This window comes from Helicoverpa armigera, chromosome 3 (genome assembly GCF_030705265.1).
Source record: "Helicoverpa armigera isolate CAAS_96S chromosome 3, ASM3070526v1, whole genome shotgun sequence".
Lineage (NCBI taxonomy): Eukaryota > Metazoa > Arthropoda > Insecta > Lepidoptera > Noctuidae > Helicoverpa > Helicoverpa armigera.
The window spans coordinates 10,200,178-10,221,329 of record NC_087122.1 but is presented as its reverse complement, the minus strand read 5'-3'; the positions used below and the strand labels follow the sequence as shown (position 1 = coordinate 10,221,329).

The following is a 21,152-nucleotide window of genomic DNA, read 5'->3' as shown; positions in this document are numbered from 1 at the left end:
ACTCAAAACAGATAGTATTCTCTAAAGTACAATTTGTAGGCACTACATTACATCAGGTGCCACTTTTAATAAAGGTGCAATGCACATACCATTGACTTAATGCTAAGTTTCTTTGGAAAAATAGGAATGCTTTAAGTCGAACATAAATGATAATGCAGTTACTGTATTAAGAAGCAACGGCTCATTCACTCGACATTTTATCTAAAAGCGATTCACAAATATTCATTATATTATTTAATGCAATATTATTGATTGCATGCAATTCCCATACTACCTAATATATAGGTACTATAAGTAGGTTTCTTTTAATTCACTATACATCGAAGGCTGTATGAACAAGAACGCAACTGCAATTTTTGCAAAAATTGTGTAAAACGGGTCACCAATCAATGACGTTTTTATTTTCAAATGTTTGCCCTGAAGGCGTTTGTCAAAGTTTGCAGTTGCGTTTCCGTACTTGACCATCGATATAATGGCAGACATTTTTGAACATCCATGAATGCACACATAGGATGTTTTTACAATCGTAGTAATATAAACACAAGTACATGCCTATATTTGATGTGTACAAATCCTGTATGAAGCTAGGAATGTTTTGAACTGAGCAATTAAGCATTCCAACTATTTCATTATTGAAATGAAAATATAGCTTCTTTTATAGTTTTGCATAACTTAAGCTTACGCCTTATAATATTATGCTCGCAGTTTTAATATAAAAACTACGTGTGTAAACATTAAGACTATTACGTTAAAAGAGATTTTTCATAAGAACTGTGCAGACGTAAACACAGGTATATCTAACATGAATGTATAAACTCTTAGTACAACTTGCAGCAGCAGGTTCAATTAATATTAAGTTGTTTAGACGTTACACTGAAGTTCTTGAAGAAAAGCGACAAAAACACTATTGTCGCTCAACTTCGTCAAATATACTAATGAACTTAGGTATAAGCCATTTGGGACGATTTTGGTGCCAGTATATGTTCTTTTCTGCCGATAAATGATTTTTTTTTTAAATTAATGAAGATGGAAATGAAATCTATACTGATAATTGTATGTGACAATAACTTCATTACGTCAATTGCCATCTTTTCGATAAAGTTTTGCAAAAAAAGGCACTGTCACTGGGATTAAATGCACACTTTGACCAAGAAAAGTGATTCACGAGGGCGTAATCGCAGCTTGTTTTTACGGAAAAATCTTTACACTGTTCTTAACTTTATTTTCCTACCACCTTATTCATAGAAACGAAACATTCGTGTAACCCACGCACGCCATCTACGCCTGACACGCGTGGCGTATCAGATACGCGGATTTCATATTGTGTAGTCTGTGGCATACCAGGGGAAAACCTATTTGGCCATCGAACTATTTCGTCCCTTCTTTTCAAAGACAAAAAAGTTTTGTCACTACAGGCTTATTAGAATTTCACTATGAATAAGACAGTCGAAAAATAAAATGTCCAAGCACGTTGAAAGTAACAACTAGTGCAGTTTCCCGTGCGATCAGTGCGTAGGCAGCGCGAGTCGGTCGGCGTGGTTGCGGGCACGCATGCGCGAAGCGAGGCGAGTGCGAGCGGCCGCCACGAACGTCGCGAGCGCGTGCGCGAACACCATCACCACTGCGCAGAGGGCCACGAAGCCGAATGCTGAGCCTGGGTGGAAGAAAATAATAATATTCATTATTTGTGTAAATACTCAAGATGGATTGAAACCCTTCTTAGAACATACAGTTTAAGATTGCATTAACAGAACTAAAATTATGATACCTATGTGGGGCACAATTTTTTTTTATAATATTTGCTAATTTAAGTTGGGATCCGTAATAAATAAATATCTAACATCTTAATTATTTTTATCACCTCTGCAGCATGAAAGGCATGTTTTTGAAAGACAAATAGTTTGACCATTTTGCCCTTATTAAAAAAAAAACTGACTGCATCTGTAGACGATCTGCGTTATGATGTATGCCTTTAAGATGCATCCGTAAGGTTATATGAGAGTTTCTGAATCAAAAATAATCCTTACCAGGTTTATTCCAATCTAGAGCCGGATAAATAGCTGGCCTTCCAATCCTGTCAGTGCCACCAACAGCCCAGTAAAACGCGCTAAACACTCCATACGCGAGTCCCGCGCCTGCACTGTACAGCGCGTGCGCCGCTCGCACGGGATGTGACGTCACTGCCAGCTCCAACAGCATAGACAATGAGTTCCCGCCGTGAACCAGCACGTTTAGGGCATTCACCTCGTGGATTTCTGCAAAAGAGATTTTTGATTTTAGAATTAGTGAGTGACGTACCTATCGAATTTGATACGATACTTCGAAGAAAAATTTTACGTTATCCTGTACTATTTTTGGATGTCGGTTTGTTAAATCAGTTGAAACAGGAGCTGGACCATTTTAATAAATCGATACATTAATATCAATTTGTAGACAGCTGGATTACTTGTACCTACCGGAAAGTTATATTGTTCACTTAAGTGTTAGAAGCTATGACAATTTTATAAGGCGCATATCTAATCAACCAAAATTAAAGACATGTTTTTCCGTAATTTTATTGTAACAGCCACACATCACGATCATGACGTAGATAGCTGATTCTTTGGGTGGGAGAATATGCTAGTATACGAAAGTCTACGTGCCTTATATTGTTAAATATCACTTGTGTTAAGACCCTTAGCATAACTTAGAAATAACCTGCTGGAGATAGCCACCCGTGAGTGAAATAATAAAACGTGAGAACATCTACCAAGTTTTTTTAATTACAAAAGTGCATATAATTATATAGCATAGGTATAATTAGTACTTACTAGGATCATGTACCAGTGCCCAATAAACAAGCGAGATGACGAAAGCCAAGTCCGTGGCAATGTTATGTGAGAGCCAGTAGGCTCGGCAAAGCAGCGGTGTGCGCGCGCGCCGACCCAATGGTATCGGGATCTCGTCCTCTTCGCATGCTGCAAAACGTAGGTTGACTATAAACACACGTAAAGATATGCTTAGACATGCATGTTAGTTAGTAAAATAGATTTTGTAATTTGTTAAAATCTCCTTGGTAGCAGTTATTGTGTTAGATTGTTTCCACAGATCATTTCTATTTAGTCAAAAACATTTCTACATAGTTATAAGACTAGCAAGTAATGTAAACCCTACGTAACAGAATCCATTATTTTGTTAATAAAAGCTTCGCTCAGCTGTAATCCTCGTTTGAATCGAATAGAATACGATATCCAACGTGTTCGTATCCAACAATACAAGAGACCGTATTATCCACAGCCATGTATCCGCGCGAGTTAACGAAAGTGACCGTTTGTATAAATCCTTTTATGTCGCACACAATTGTCTGGCACTTGGTATTGAAGTGGACAACGTCTCAACCGTTCAACAATAGCTGCGAATAATACTCGGACTGGGCTCAGTCGGAATGAGGAACCAATAAGGATAATTTGAAGCACAATGGACAGCGGGCCTGCTCCACTCTGATCTTAATTGACGCGAAATTGCTACCAATCAAGCGATCATGACCCCCGTCGATAGCGTGCACCAAAATATTATCCAAATGTCTTTATTTGAATATGATTGCCCTTGACAAGTATCGATGAGAACAAATACGATAGGACAAAGCGAACCAATAACGTTGTTAGGAGGTTTCATCTCAATTGATGAACAGTCTAGACTTCTTAACGCATAGTGTGACGAAAAACAAAACACGTGTTCAATCGATCCCTAGCGAGCATTTTGATGTGTACGACGACATGCGACTCAATGATTCAGATTAATTGATTCGCGTGAGGAGTAGCGTTGTCCGAGAAAACCGTTTTGTGTAATAAACGCACCCACGCGATTCACTTGACATTGACGAGCTCGACCCGGCAACAGTGTGCTCTGCACTTTCTATCACTGCCTTATTAATGAGTTCAAAACTCTATAAGTCCTGTAGTTTTACAAGCAACCACAGAATTGGTAGCAATGTCAGAGCGAACTAGTTCATGGATTCCGTAAAATCATGCGCCAATTGAAAATCTCAAGTCATTCACTTGATTTGCTCCTGCAGTTCAATCTTGCAACGGAAATCGATATGCGCCAAGATTGTTTAGTAAACATGGCAGTAGAACATTACTATACGTCGCATGGCTGCAGGTATTGCATTTTACGGATATGAGACTAGCTGGAGTAATTTACGGCGTTCTGTATGTTTATGATTTTGTTTTGTTTGCGTTTATATTCGTCCTGCTTCTCTTTGATCTTTGATAGATGAAAACCGCGTTAATTTCAAAGAAATATATAAGCACAGAATTATTTGAATAGAAGGTAAAACACAGGAAATGAAAGACGTATGAAAATATGAGCTACTGTGACTTGTTTCAGCCACATTAGAAGAATTTAATACATTTTGTGATTAAATACTTTGAGGAATGGTATAAGTCATTCGAGATATTTCGAACAGAAAAAAATGTGAACCCGCAGTGTGCGAAGTTGGAGGTTTATTAAGGAATACGATTGTTATTAAATCCGTAGCTAAAAGTATATTCTGAAAAAGACTCCGAAATCAAGCTGATCACTAAACCAAGTTTCATTCAGCGTTGTTTTCGTCAACATGTTTATGAATTTTTTATTTGCTTCTTCGAAGTTGATTCATAGTTGACTTTTAATTTGTTGGTGTGGAATCTTTTAATGGAACATTTGTTGTTTTTAGGACGTAGACAGAACGTATCGCTTGAACGAAATATATACCTATTTACATTAATATCTTTTGCATCTTACGTATGAGTTATGTTACTGATGCAAGCTCAGTGGAACCAAAGTCTAGTGTAGATGTGTCATTGAACTTGATATTGCTTCGTTACATTGTAACAAACTGCATTTTCTTGTGCAGGTGATAATGACTCGTGAATGCAGTCCTAAAGTAAGATCTTGTCGTGGTATTCCAGAGAACCGTTAAATATTTTATGATGCCTTAAGTGTTGAGAAGATAGATGAGGTATTCAGGTATTAAAGAGTAAAGTTTGATTTTTAACATGTAACTTTTGTTCCGATAAAAGGTGAATGACCAAGTATATATGGAATTCCTTATACAGTACTTTTTATAAAATATCCGATAAGTGTTTATTTTCCTACAAAAATCCAGGTTTTCAAGTAACAAGACAATAACCGAAACTTCTAAAATAAATCCTCAGATCATGTTAAAAAGCTTATACGTTTTCCGCATAATCGGTATCGATTGAGAAGAATCAAGGATCGACATGATTACAGTGGACCCAAAAGAATTCAGAAACACAACCTATACCTAAAACATCCTGACGCTTGCATTTACGTGAGACGTAATATTATATAAGTATTATTGTAACAGAATCATAAATAAAAAGTCATGTTTTAATAGTAATAATTACTTGGCTATCAGAACTTGTGATTTATATTATTATATAATCATGAGGCTTTGGATATAGGCTTATACTGACGTCATTTGTACAAACGATGTAAACGAAACGGCAATCATAGTTTTACATGGAAATGTACCTCGCAATCGTTATTTTATTTTATAATTCCGGATACGAAAACAAAATTCCTGAAGTGAAAAGCTTGTAAAAAATATGGAAATAATTTCTGTATTATTATGGTTTTGCGTGAATCTTTGCTAGACTTCAGATTTAAATCCCAAATCCAGAAAATAAATTATACGTCACATTGGAAAATCCACCTGCCATTGTTATATTAACTTTTCAAAAAGTGTGAACCACTTACGTGAGTTGAATTTTTGTGCTCTGTACCGATGTAGGACAGCTAGCGCGAGTCCAGCCTGCAGTGCTATCAGCAAGTAGCCCCAGTTGGTGAAGTAGATGAACCACTTCATGTAGTTGAGCTCCACCTTAGGCCCTTCGTACAGCCGCGGCAATCGCTGGCAAGAGAAGCTGGCCACGCCAATCGACACCACGGACACGAAAAACAACCATCTGAAAAGTAAACAAATAAATAAGTAAATATTCATAAAGTTTATGATCGTCAAGTGGAAGTAGAAAGAAAAACAATGCAATAAAATAATGTTTCCTTTCATACAATTTTACGCGTGTACACGTTGTTAATTCTGGCACATTCTTACGCAAAAACTAGGTCAAAGTTTTTTTTTCAGACATTAGTTTTAAATTAGAAGATGTTAAATTTTTTTACACATAGTTAAAGACAGTTAATATAGAAACAGCTTTAGAGATTACCTGTATATAAGGTAGACTGTGGAGGGATGTGGACTGGATTGCCACTGACTGCAGGCGAACTGATGAGCTGGACTGTGCTCAAGGTTGAGCGCCCGCCGGCTCGCCTGCCACATGCGACCCAGCATAGCTGGCTTACATGACTTCTGGATAGCTGTGGAAGACAAACAAACATTAATAAGGGTACGACAAGCTAAGTGAAAGTGACAGTCGCATTTAGATATAAGCTATGCTTATTGTTAGAAAGGTTGGGATGAAACAGAATGACCCTAAGTAAATGATGACTGACAGTGGGCGGCGGGTCTCATTTACAGTAAAGTATATCTGGACAGGTCTAAAGTTACAATTCCGATGATAACTAGAGAATACGAACATTACCTGAAGCTTGGGCAGACATTTCCCGTATGCAGTGGAAGTTTAACGGCCAAAAAGCAATTTAAGAAGCACTAGGTACTGAGCTAGTTTTATACGTTGACAACAGTACGTCTACATACATCGTAACATAAATTCTAATTGTACCACCGTTCAATGAGACTGCGTGAGTGGTGGACGATCGATTTTATGATACAGGCACCTCGTCTCTATTCCTGCCGTTCGTTCATAATAAATTTAATGGACATCGATGTGTTTTGTTCACAAGCCTGGGGCGACATACACCTTGACACCGATAACATTACGCGGGGAGCGTTTCTTTAAATTGACCATATTTAATCAGTTTTGAAAACTTTTGGAACTGTACTACTTCTGAGATACATGAATTTATTTTTATAACTTCGTATAAGTACAGCACGGTATGCATGTGGTCACGTGACACAGCGACGCTTGCTGTGTTTTGCACGCGATCAATAAAGGCATTAATTAAGAATACGTTATGTGGTCCGATGATGAGATAACGACGGAGGGGAACACTTCACTATAATCAACAACGATCCTTTCAATGCAGAAACGCTTAAATCAGATCAAACTGTCTTCCTCATGACTGGCCATTATAATCAGTTCACCAGATAACGGAATGAAAGTTAACTTGAACATTATTTGAGATTTATAAGTTAGAGCAGTGTATCGGCAAATGTGATAAGCTCATAAATAAGCGCATTAATGTTGGCGTAGGTAAGTACAATGCGGCAATGAATACGTCGTTGTCTACTCGAGTATCAGCTACATGAATTACAGGAGGAGATTAACAGTCTTAGTTTAATTGATGTAGATATCCACGATGGGTCTAGCGAGCGAGGTCAATGCACAACAAATTGTGAGCCACCTGCGTCGATTGGCTGGAGCAGCGAGTGGGTGCACCAACTGTTCGCAGAATAATTACTAATTAGTACACAAGGTCGCGAGGGACCGGCCCGAGTGCCATGAGGGTCTTGGCTCATGCCATTACATTAGCGGTTTTATCAAAAGTTCTTTCTCCTACCTTCGAAGCTACTCCTTATGTTCTTGGCATTACAAAGCCAGAGAAGTCGTTAATATTCTAAATAAATTAGTGCTTAATATTGTAATGACTTGCTAATTAATTAAATCGAAACTGATGAAGCAATAAAACGGTTTATTTCCTTATATTTGTGCCAAATGGATAAATGCTCTCAATGCTTTTTGCACTGTCTATCAGTAGCATAGCATAATATAAACAAAGAATTTTATGACAATGGCGTGGAAACATAAATGACGCTATATGGATGGCCATCATTTTATTAGTATGCATTAATTGTGAATGAGAATTCATAGTGTTATCAATGGGGCCTGTTTCAGACTAGTTTGAATAAAACTGAGGTTTCGTCTCGGTTGGCTGGGTGGCACTGTCATTCGAGATAGTAATCTGGCCATGCAGGACCATCAATAAACCTTCTACATTGAAACTGTTGTTTAAATGTGCCCATTAATGTTCGTACCTGCACAACATGCTGTAGTTCACACGTTTGTGAATAGGTCTATACTTCTTCGTGTTCATGTTATACATATACATATTTGGGAGATAGGAAACGGTTAAAATGATGCGTACATTTTATGAAAGCAGTATTAGAAATATATCCAAGTATATTTATATTATTCTCCGATATTGCAAGTCTTTCAATATGACGATACATGTCAGTCTATGGTTACGTAACATGAAACATCTATAAACTACATTCAACAAAAAGATCAAATGAAAGAGTATCGTTCTATTCTGAAACTTTATAAATGTAGCTTTGATTTCATGATCCCATATTTTTTTCACATAAACTCTTATATGTCCTACTTTTGGAATTGTAGATAACATTTCAACAATATTATCGATATTCTTATAGACCGATTCGAAGCATGACTTAGGTATACACATTCCACTTCCTTCCAGACTTTTATGAAGGAACTCATGCTCATCGTTGCTTATTGGATTTAGAACATGAATAAATGAATGAAAAAACCTAATAATGTCCCAAATACGCCTTAGCACAAAACAAAAAACTCTCAAAGACCCACAGTCGAACTGTGTAGACGGTTTTGTGGGAGGCATATAACGGAGGCATATAATATAATGTGTATGTAGTATCATGTCATAATAAATGAATCAATTCATTAACCAAAACTATAAATAAACCAAATCGAAACTCCATTGACTCGAGGATAATTACCGTGATTTTATGAATGTAGTATGCAAAGTACCTACCATACACGCATCCGTCACGAACTACGTTCGTATGGCATTGCAACAATGTGTATAACGAATGAATATTTATATGCACTATGACTGTTTATCTAGACGGCCTGCAGACGGCTTGTCTTCCGGGGTAGCCTTGTTCTCATACATTTTAATTCATTCGTTGCTATATCCTTCATCTTATGATGCCCTAGTACTACTAAGTGGGAACAAATTCGGCCATGCTATACGTTTAAGCCGAGGTCGGTCAACGTTATATAGATTTGTCTACCTGTGTCGAATCTAGATTGCTCAATTTTTTTGGGACAATCAGTATGATTGAACTCTTAGCTGGATGTAGTGCGCAGTTATCAATTATTTTATGTCTATAGCATTAGGTTAAAAATAAACCTGTAATGGTAGGTTAGAGGTGTAAATAAATAAATACATTTTGCAACAGTATGATTGTACCACGTGTTGCTTTTGCATACGTATTGTTAAAGATCTTTTTATGTATTTTGCATGGGTTGTTAAGTCATGTTATGCATAATAGTTACAAACGAACTTCGAAGTGCACTGCTGGGCACAGGCCTTCTCTCACACACATTTTGAACCTACCAATTAGGTCTACTTTAATATAAGTTATCATAAGTTACGATACATTTTCAGTTTTCCTATTTATATTGCATAATACTGAATTCGCTATATAGGCAGTCGTTATTATACAATTGTTCGCATGGTAAATCTTATCAGCGTACATGGTTGTTAACCATGAATTTATGACGCACCGCATGCTCCATTAGCCACACAGTTTTTGTATCTAGGTAAGTAATAATTACTTTTTTAGCCCAAGTATGGCTTGTCGCTTAGGACTCTCCCTACAAAAACTATAAAGGATAATTAAAATCAACTTGTGAGGCTTCGCACGTGCAGTTTTGACCTGCCCTTTCTGGCCATCTGCTGTACTTGCCATGTATTGTGAAAACAAAGTCTTCTAACGGGAAATTATGGAAGCCTACTCCTCTTTTACGCAAAAACTGCTAAACGGATTTTTGTAAAACTACTCTATTATTGAGTACAACACGGATTATTTTTTATCCAGCGCCGGGAAGTTGTTCCCTCGGGACGCTTGTAAAATGGCGGGTAGGTATAGTCTACAATCCAGTTTTGCATATGAATTTGCACAGGGCCGGTGGCTCGCAACTGTCTTAATTAGATAAGTTAGCGTTGACCCGCCATTGTTGAACCTAGGTCACAGCTCAGCTGACCTGTTTAATCTTCTATTAGTGTACACACGGCAAAGGTTTACCCTCATTATTGAGTCATTCACGTAAGACTGGTGGATGTATCTACACAATTAGTTAACTGAAAAAAAACTATAAAGCGTTTTAAAGGGTAGCGTTTTTAGGGTTTTAAGGTACATTAAGAACATTACTGCAAGGTAAACGATTATTATTACAAGATCATATCTTATTTGGGTCATCTTTGGAGGAAGTTTGAATGGATTCAGAAGTTTATATTCAAACGCACATATGTACTTATATATTTCTTAGCGATGATCGTAGATAGTTATATTAAGTACCTAGTAATTTTGCAAAATGTTAAGGTAAGTAGTCAAGACATTACCTACTCAAGACAGGTTCTCACAATATTAGACACAATCATCATTCTCAGATTGTGACGCTAAACATGAGATGATTGTTCATCAAATCATCATCTAGAACTAGATAATATGATAGTTTCGGACAGACCTCCCGAACAATTGCTCGCACGCAGAAGGAACCACGTGTTTAAGTGTGTATAATGCTTATTCACTCGTGCGTAACAAAAAGGTACATATGTGGTACAACGTCATACATATATAATGTTAAGGTACGTTTTCGAAGCTTGCTGCCACCTGCAACCGCCGACCGCACGTGCTGCTGACGCTTCTATCCAAAACGATTTCGTGTAAATATTATAAGCCAGTGTTGCACTCGCGGTATGTGTGGTCGACAGTTGCAGTCGGCAGCTCGCTTCCAAAACGTACCATTATTTCAGTTATAATAACTTGATAACCAAAGATTGCAGGTGCAGTTTTATAGAGCGCGGCCTATGAATCGTATAATGAGAATGTAGATTGGAAGCCGTAGGGTTAAAAGGTCGCGGAGATCAATAACTTGTTAACCCTTTACGACAAATTGTGTCACATTAAGTATTGAAAGTAGGTATCATATAATTGGACACTATTTGTTACTTAATTCAAATTATACTAATAGATACAAATTACTCAATTCTTTATTTGCGTTCCATATGTTATACTTCATTAATTAACGTGTAATTAGTTTTGATTTACATAAGTACTTACTTTAATTTTCTACTAGTAATTTTATATCTATTTTTTTTGTGTTTCAGGCTCTAGAACTGAATCATATCATCACAGCCACCCCGATCAATACTGTAACGAAAGACTAAAGCTCTTATCACTTCATTATCGGAATGACGTATTAGCAAAACTTATTGTAAAATGAATGGACAAGTTATGGAAAGGTCAATGCACACTAGAACAACACTAGAAGTATTTAAAGAAAATCGATATGAAAGCCGCACTACTCATTTGGGTCAGCTTCCAATGTAGTTCAATTACCTTTGAAAAAGCAAGCTGATAAAAACGGTTATTTCAGGGAAGGAAATCAGCACAGTATTTCAACCAAAAAGTGGTATGATTCGTTCAAGGACTCTTTAGGGAAAAGGGATGAACGTACAAAAATCATTCTTAGCAAAATCGTTATAATAACTAAAAATCCAGGAAAATACGTGAATTACTAAAAATGGTAATGAGGTAATTCATAACTTAAGTTTTAAAATAAACTAATTACAGAATATCGGCCTACGCCCGTAGTTTCAGCAAAGTTTCGGATAAACTCTCTTCAGTCGCATAAAAAATCAAATGTTTTAGCATTATTGCTTAAAACAGGGTTACTTTACCATTTAATATTGAGTACACAGTTGGACTATGTATCCAGGGTACCAAAAATACTTGGAGATGCTAGAGACCAAATCTAATTAACGGCGCATGTTCGTCTCTATTTGGCATCAGACCGTCAATTTCGGTTACAGTTTTGATAATTGAAACTTGCGCATTGCCAGGTAATATTACAAGTGTTAGGCAGTACACGTGTTGGCCTTTTTAGTCACATTATAAAATAAACAGTGTGAGACACATTTTACAGACATTGGAATCAGTTTTCTGCATTCTTGATGCCATATATGCTAATGGATATTCAAATTCTCGTAATAGGAACTGTAAGAAAGCGTTCCTTCATGAATAATATAAAAATTAACATAAGAAACTTGAACATTGAACCTATTGCCCTTTGGTAATGATTTTACTAATATGATGAATGGGAAAGATTGTGGCTTTAGATGTGTCCTCAATTATGCGTTCAAGGCTGACTGGACTTTGATGAAACGTGGCAGTAATAAAGCTTACACATCATGATAACATACAGGCTACTTTTTACTCACGACGGAACGGAGCAAGTATTATGCGTTTGTATCTCTAGGTTTGTTGTGCTACTTGTTATTCCCAAGAAAACACGTAGGAGGTGGTTTTGGAAGAGCGGGCGTTTTTGGGGGCTTTCCCATGTGATATTTGATGATCGAAAAATGTGTTTTTTCAGTTTAATTTAAATGATTTTTTGATATATTTTTAATTTCTTGTTCTTTTTCATTCTTTGGGGACGCGGGTAAACCCGCGAGCTTAACCTACTAAAAATATACTTATGATTACCAGACAATTATTTCCTAGTTTCGATACCTGGGTTACCAAATAACCGTGCCTAAGCCGAGCCTCATGTATTGATGTGGAAAGGTTTATCTCTTGGCTTTGACCTTCTTGCCGATCTATCGGCATATTTTCGTAATACGTCATTATATTTGCATTGGGTAATAAGGAGATTTTTTCGCACGTGTTTATCTTCGGTGTTTATGAATATTTAAAAAGAAATTGCTTAATTTTGAGATGGGTAAAACGTATGTCTATTCTTTATATCAAAATCCTGTAATTTATAAATCGGTGTTGGTAATATATGTAAATGTATTAATGGTTCTGAGAAATCAGCTCATTTGCAAAAGGGGATTTCCCACAAAATGTGTTTAGGAAATAAAAGTTGTACTTAAAACACAGTGATATAAATAATGATGACGAACCACTTCTACCTAAATATGTTCTATTTTTTATCCTTCTCAGAAGTGTTTTAAGAGTTCGCAATAAAAGTAATGTTTATTTAATTGTAACATCGATATATTGTTGCTAGCTTCTTTTTCGATTGAAAAAGAGTTAGCAGTCATTGCTGATTTATCTATCGGCCATTACGGCAATTGAACGATTTGTTCGACATCGTAAATGTCGAACTAAGCGGTTGGCGACAAGACAAATAACAGCCGAAGTCTTTAGTTTCAAGTGAAACTTTGAGTCAGTGGTAAACTATGTTTAGACTACGACAAAATGTCTGATATGTGACTCCTGAGTTATTTTGTTGCGGTGTTACGAGAACTTTGTTGGCTCAACAAACACACGATGTAAACACTAAGTTTGCAAAGTTGTTGTGTGGACTTTTATAACAACATACAATAGCGGATGTAATAAGCGACCAATCTTTTGAACGCTTGTTAACAAATTAATCCTCGAGTGGTTTTCGTAACAATTTACACCACGATCCATTATTGATTCGCGGTCAGCGAGGACAGACGCAAAATATTTGCACAATAAAGTAGGCCGACGACTTTTTTATTGCTTTGCATCAGAATAGTAACGTCAACAACACTAGCACAAAACCTTATTAAATATTTATTTCGAGAATAGAACTCAAATGCATAGCGTAGGTATCGTCTAGACTGGATGTTATAGATAACGAATAAAAACAAAACGTGCAGGTACCTATAATGCCGTGTCAATGGAGCCTTAGAGTGAAAACCTCAGAATGGATTTTTGCTGTTAGTTTACTGACTTTGAAGAAAGATAAAATTGCAAAGCCCTACTATTATTTTATTGAAAAATTACGTCGTTCACACTTACGATGTTTTCAGTCTAAGGTATTCTGAATGTTTTGTCTACTGCCTTCTAACAATCCTTATAAATATTCAGCGGATAGTTGTATTATATAACAGTTTCCGTCCGTGGTTGGGTCTGCGTCTCGTGGGAAAATACCTTAGCTTGGAGCCTTCTTACATACAGACGACAATCTCAATCTGTCTTTCTTCAATAGGTTTTCAACTTTATCATAATAGAGGAAGGTTAATGTACGATTGGTACAATGATCAAAAGACCTAGCGTCTGTCAATGATCTATTTAACACTGAAATATTTCTCGAACAAATCAGATCAACGCAATCAAACTTAACCAAAGCTTTACATTAGTATCGATGTTACGATTATAATAAACCGTCCGAGTAAGGACCGCAGGAAGCTTTTACGTTTAACACTCACCGTCTTACCACAAAAACTTTTAAACGTCAGTTTATGCCTTGTCTAAAAAAATGTCAAATTATGACGTTGACATATGGTTCATTTTGCAGCCAAAATTTTATTAGACAAGTGTAAAACAGGGTTTAAAGTTTTTGTAGTAAGGCCCTCAATGTTTATTTATTTAACGATGTCATAAAAGTTACTCGCACTTTGAAACTTTACAATTTATGATCTGATTCCTCTTTCCTAGGTGTCGTTAAACTGTAATGCATAATAAATAGATAACGGTTTGAGGAATTTCTAATACAAAACCATTGAAGGAAAGTCAACATTTTCATAGCATCAATCTTATTGTTATATTGGACTAGCTTGGAGTAGTTTTCTAATCTACCTAACGTAAACTATCACCCTGTAATCTTACCCTAGAAATAAATATAGTATAGTAAATAATTCACGTACCAAAATAAATAAACAAATGAACGACAGCGTGTAATTCGTCATCACCTGTCTCACTCCAGGGGTGGCTGTAATCTCTGAAGCGCTGCAGCGCTTTGTCACACAAACGAGATTACGCTGAAAGGTTCGTGCAATCGCTCACGGTTATTGGGTTAGCGGTAAAGCGCTTGAGACCGGGGTTGGAACACTTTTATCATTTCAAACTTTTTGCACTGAGATTGAATGGATCGCTTGCAAAGATGGATGGATCTCTCTGGTGTCTTTCTAAGACTTCTTTTGTGAATTAATTTTTTTTTTTGTAATAATTTCTTGGGAATTAAGGAGCTTTCGCAACTTAGGAAGTTTTTTGGAAGATTTAAAGGTCTACATAAGTTAAAATGCCTACGTCCACATATTTCTGGTAATGCAATAATTTGTTAAGCAGATACCTAAGTAGATAATTGTACTACGTAATTAGGATTTCATGAACATTTACTTCTTCTTGTTATTAGAGACTTGTTTTAACAATTTGTGTTAGTGCTGTAAAAAGTATAATTTTGGTTTGAACAATGTTCGGTGTAACCTGTTTCCTGAGATATTCTTCCAAAATATACAATGTGGGTATTTTTAATTTTATAAAACTAATTAACAGACCGTAATTGACATTACATCGTTACGAGAACAGACGTCATCCACCGAATGTCTTGTAATTTTTCTATTACATTCATTAACAATGACATAAACGATTCATTCGTTTCATAGATATTAACGTCTTGTCGTGTAAAACGTTTCACAAAGGACTTCAAATATGTGACGTACGAAGGCCTGCATTTGATTGTATTAATGTCTACAAAGATTTGACAAAATACAAAAATACAGGCGTGTTTTTCTGAGTTAACCTCGAGTCTCGAGAACTGTAGCAAATATTGTCACAATTAAGTTCTTGTTTACCAAAGTCGTATTCGTAAACGTTTCAGATTTCAATAGGTACACGCACGGAATGAAAAATAGACATAGAACACTTTTCTATAGGAAATAAAAAACACAAATCATGTTTATAATACAGACGTGTAAGGTATTCACACATTATCGTGATACCCATATAATTTATTTATTATTCTCACGCGTTTAAATAATGCGTAAAAATGCAATTACATTACACGTGCATGAATCATTTGAGACTATTTACATTCCCTACACAAATATAGTAATCGAGTTGTAATATAACTCGGCATAACACTTACATAGATCCAATTTCGGCAACTTCATCTTTCTGGTTCAGGATTCAAGTAATCAGTTACAACGACCGGCGTATCAAAATACCACACTATTAAAAACGTTTACAAGTTCGCATTACGTTGTTTTTGAACTCCGAAGAATGTGTACGATTCGTGTATCGCGATGTTTTTAAAAGGGAAGCGGTGCATTGAAATGAGCGGGTGTGCGCATGTACGGGCTGCCGGGCTGACACTGCGGAGCCGACACAGTCAATACAGCAGCACCGTCCTCACACGATCTCCATTACAATTAACTCATCCGATCAGTGGCTCCTTCGGTCCCGGCAACAATCTCAGCGGATCAATGCCACCGCGCCTCAACTATCGACGTTACGATTAATAGTCCCACATGACACTTAATACGAACAAATGGCTTCCTAATTTAAAACAATTGGCTAGCCTCGCGAAACTATTCGTTGACCCATAATGATGAAATTTTTTATTTATTATTACCACGTATGAACACGAAGGACAGATTACTTATACCAAAAAATAAATAGAAACTTAATTAACTAATGCTTACATTTTAAATGAAAAATAATACAAACACGTATAAAAACTTGTGCATGAAGCAGTACGCTTTTGATTGTCACCATTATCACAGAAAATATTTATAAACTTGCTAAACTCACTGCGTCCGATTAGCAACAAATCCGATACTAGAAGGAAATAATGGTATTTAAGTTAACTACATCGGAAACAAGCACTAACGATTGTTATGTATATGAACCATAAAACTCTCACATTCTTCGTATCGACAAGGATAAAACAATATAAAACCTATAATTGTTAATTAATACTATAGCGTACGATAACCGTGCGTAAATCTAAGAGGAATTCTTATCAAACTCACCTGAGTCCACACTCTTCTTCATGGGCACCATAGCAACATTTTTGCACATTTTTACAGCTAATATTATTATGCACTTCGTTGGAGATATTTTTAAAATTGTATGTTATTTTTATTTATAATTTTTTGTTTAGGTTTCGTGATTAATTCCGATGGATGTTTTTTTATTTAGTATGGTGTATTATGCATGGGTGCGTGTGGTGTGCGGCGCGCGTGGCCGCGACTGCAGCGTGCAAACAGTGGCGGTGGCGAGCATGCGCAGTGGCGGCGCGCGCCACCACGCCACGCCACTCCGGCTCGCTCGCCGCTACCGGCTACGAGCTGCATCACCACAATCTGATGTACAAATATTTACTGACAGGAGAAAGATACACGTAATAAATCCATTAGCCAAATATTTATTCAACAAATTATAAGAACTGGGGCAAGTCAATAAAGAAAGATATAAAAATAGTACATAAACAGTTCGCAAAAATTTATAATTTCTGAACTAGAACGCTCTTGCAGCTAACATGAACTACAAACTTATTTGCTACCAGTACCTAGTTACCGACTACGTTTTTTACTCATATGATGTTAGTATTATTCTGACTAAATCCGAACGAAAACGCGACTTCAAATAAATACCAAAATAAAAAAAAACATTTTTTATTTACGTAACAATTTTATACCAAGAATCATTGTAATACAGCGATGTCAATCAATGTCACATCTGTGTTAAAAACCGTTAGCACGTGGTCTCAACTACCTGGGGTGACCACGTGTCTTTACCTGGGCCGGGACACGGCGAGGAAGCTAAAGAAACCCCCGTTATTGTAATTATTCGACCATGACCGTATGGGAGCCGCGGCAACGCCATCTGGAATTCGCCGGGTTGTGTCAAGTAATTAATTTATACGAAGTAATGTAATAAAGGAGAAATATTTTTATTTGTACCCTTAAGGCTCCTAAACTACTGAAACGATGTGGACAATTCTTTCACTGTAGGGATGATACACTATTCGCGAGTAACATAGGCTATATTTTATACCGGTATGGAAAGAACTTCTCACCAGACGCGGGCGACACCGCGGGAAAACGACTAGTTACTTAGATTAGAAAATTAGTAAATTACCGTAAAAATATTTTTCTGCTAAATTACTAATCTGGGACTAATTTACAAGATCGTTAGTAAAGGGAAAAATATACAGTATGTATTTAAAGAGTAATTAAACTTTACTCCATGTTTTTTAATATAATAAGCGTTATATAAATAAGCGTTATATGTACAGAAAAAAAAATAAGTATCATCATAACAACATGCGTAAGTGAAAATTCACCATGGGTAAAATCGGTGACCATGCGTCATAAGCGTTTATTCAATTTGTGCACGAAACGTTATCTAAGACATAAAATTGTAGGTACCTTTTCTTTTACAACTGATTATTATTATGTAACTGAAAATTGTAGTACTATTGTGTCGATTTTAACCTAAACGTGGTTTCTAAATAAATACTTAATACAATTGTATTGGCTCTTGTATACCTAATTGATCATTGGTCATGGCAATACTGATTAGTCCCACCATTTGTTTTAACATAATAATTTTGCATGCAATTTTTTTATGTCACTGTTTAATTATGATTGTTGTTATTTTAATTAATGTAATGTTCGTAAAAAAATCCTGGAAAAAAAATTGGGCCAAAAATATAATAGATGCAATAAAATACCTTCTTAGGAAAACAAAATCAAAATGGAATAGAACGCTAAATAATAATAAAATCACAAGGGTATAAATAGCTAAATAAAAATACCAAGACATAGGTACACACCCAGTTCCCATTCAGGACGCTAAAAATCCCCTAATAACGTGCAGTTGTGCTCATATGCACGTAAGTACGTAGGAAATCCTATCTCTTCCTAAAAGTATTTAGTTATGTATTGTTTAAACAATTACATTATAACTATGAATCATTGTAAACTATAGGGATAATGAACTCTGACATATGTACCTATATCGGGTGTGTCGTTCATAATCACATTAAATTAAATGCGTTAATATACTGGTTAATATATGTCGATTAACACAAGGAAAAAATGTGAGATGACGGCAGATAGAAGCGTATGGAAGAAGAAAACATGCTGCGCCGACCCCAAATAAAATTGGGATAAGGGCAGGAGGATGATAATGATAACACAAGGAAAAAATAAAAATACGTAAAAAAAAAAAAAAAATGAATTTTTCAAACAAAGTAAATAGAATAAAAATGTGCGAAAATTAGAACACCATATAAAAGTCAGTCATTACAAACAACTGAAATTCTCCCTTGAAAACTGACAGCTGTCAACTGATCAAAACATTCGATACTCCTAACTTTATCTCTGCTTTACACATGATGTTGTATATTATAAAAAACGAAAAATATTGAATGGATAAACCACTGAATGGATTAGGTTATTTTCTTTACAATTCGCCATAGAATATCATAATGTGATTGTGAACGACACACCCGTTATATTCAAGGTTTTACAAGAGCTGTTACCATGGTGCAGCTAATTACAAAACATAAAAAAACTATCCTGGAAAAACAATAAAAAATTAACCACTATATCTTAAACTCGAAAATTCATCCCCATCGCTGTCAACTGGGAGCGTACCGAGGCTGGCAGCATTACCTCGTTGGATGGCCATCCTGATCCTTTGTCCGAGGTAAGCTTGGTTGTAGACAATTCTTAGAATTCATCTGTTATTTTTAAACAGACTGAAAAAAAACATCTTTTTTTCAAATCCAGTCTTTTCATAAAAACACGATAAACGTTTTCATAAGAATCGTAAGTTCAAAAGTAGATACTAAACTCAATTAAGTACCATGAAAGTCCTTCAAGAGTAAAATCAACTCAAAGATATCCAAAGAGATATTTAATCTTCAAAGAAAATCTTTATCAAAAGGAATGTAAAAGCCGCGTCCCTGTCGAAAGTATTTGGCAAAGGGCTGTCCTGGCTATATTCCAAGGACACTTCGAGTCAATTTGGCAATGGCCTCCTATTGTCAACCTTCCGAGGATCATAAATTCTTGTTAGGTTCCGTATTCGGGCAGTTTCGTAAATAAGGGTAGTTCAATAAATCTTTTTTATATAAATTATAAATAATGGTTGGATCATCATCATCTCCCGAGCCCTTTTCCTTTTGTTTGGTATAAGGAAAAATAGCAGAACATTTACTGGTTACCTCCCTTCGCTTTTACAATGTTTTTCGTCATTTTAATTGGCATGAAACCCTAAAACCTCCTTTTTGAAAGCCCGCTTTTCCTCAAGGGGAGAGCGAATTAAATTACAAACACTTTGTGCCCCGCGAAGTGCTCTCAGGCTAAAGGATGCTCTTGAAATATGAGATCTGAATCATTTATTTTTAAAAGGCTAAAAGGCACGTCGTATTTTTATTATATTTTTGTAACTTCAGTTTCTGTTTCAGGTTTCTGTTAGGCGCATTTGGTGTGACGTTTGAACACTGAGCAACCATATCTTATTATTCGGCTTCATAACTTTGCCACATTTGATATTAGATCATTTTATCTGTAATATCTGTGGTATACTATACAATTGATTGACATGAACATAACTGTCGTTTTCTCGTAAAAAGCCTGGATATTATTTTATTTCAGAAACGGATCGCGTTCCAAGAAGCGTAAGATGACATCATTTAAGTACCTGTTTGCATATTCCAGAGATATTGATCGCATCCTGAGGGAAATTCTTCATGTACCAGGATAATAATTGTAAAAGACCTTTTATTTTCCAGTGGTTTTTCTGGTAATAGTCATGACATTTATCTTTATTAATTAGTTGTTTATCTTTGTGGGTAAACCATGTGCTAAGGATTTTTTCAGCTCTATCTTCTTTTACTTTGCTGAAAACAGCTTCGGTTAAAAGTTAGATAAGAAAGAGTTTTGTTGTCGCCGTGTGATCAGCAACAATTTATCTTTTCCTAATTGTTGGTTAAGATAAAAATTATAAACTTTGAATAAACACATTTTAGAGACACATACATATAATGAATATCTGGATATAATTTAGTCTTAGTAAAATCATTTCGATATCTACAGAAAAATACACTCCATTTGAAGTGATATTGACATTAGTTGTAGCGACTCATAATTCCTGTGTATCATATAGTTTGTAATGACGACATTCATTCGATTTTATTACACGTTTGTTTACCCACGTACTTATGGTGAGTGATACATAAATATCATAGATAGCAAGCAATAACGGAATTACTTCTTGGTCTAGGAAAAAGAGCTAAAGTGTGACGTGTCTAGGAGACCTTTCTAATTTGTGA

General features: G+C 35.9%; 1 protein-coding gene across 3 annotated transcripts; it reads right to left on the bottom strand.

Annotated features, from left to right (window-relative positions):
• Nucleotides 1-1,420: 1,420 nt before the first annotated feature.
• Nucleotides 1,421-17,100, bottom strand: LOC110378549 (protein rolling stone). Of its 3 annotated transcripts, none has more exons than XM_064043633.1 (6): nucleotides 16,837-17,100; nucleotides 6,210-6,360; nucleotides 5,743-5,951; nucleotides 2,811-2,975; nucleotides 2,028-2,255; nucleotides 1,421-1,654 (listed from the first exon to the last, which is right to left on the bottom strand). In XM_064043633.1, exons 1-6 carry the CDS (start codon nucleotides 16,883-16,885, stop codon nucleotides 1,506-1,508), a joined length of 951 nt encoding a protein of 316 aa, XP_063899703.1. In that variant the 5' UTR covers nucleotides 16,886-17,100; the 3' UTR covers nucleotides 1,421-1,505. The 3 variants fall into 3 exon arrangements, with proteins under 3 accessions (XP_063899703.1, XP_021193541.1, XP_063899704.1); XM_021337866.3 differs by having other exon boundaries at nucleotides 2,811-2,957; nucleotides 16,837-17,095; XM_064043634.1 differs by lacking the exon at nucleotides 16,837-17,100 and adding an exon at nucleotides 15,951-16,210.
• Between the last annotated feature and the right edge of the window lie 4,052 nt (nucleotides 17,101-21,152).

What these genes read in the sequence shown, in the direction of transcription:
- LOC110378549 (XM_064043633.1), bottom strand. Translation starts at nt 16,885, where the DNA reads ATGTGCAAAAATGTTGCTATGGTGCCCATGAAGAAGAGTGTGGACTCA. An exon ending in GGCACTGGTACATGATCCTA is followed by an intron (nt 2,256 to 2,810) that starts GTAAGTACTAAT and finishes TCTCTTTTGCAG; the next exon opens with AAATCCACGAGGTGAATGCC. An exon ending in TCTAGATTGGAATAAACCTG is followed by an intron (nt 1,655 to 2,027) that starts GTAAGGATTATT and finishes TCTTCCACCCAG; the next exon opens with GCTCAGCATTCGGCTTCGTG.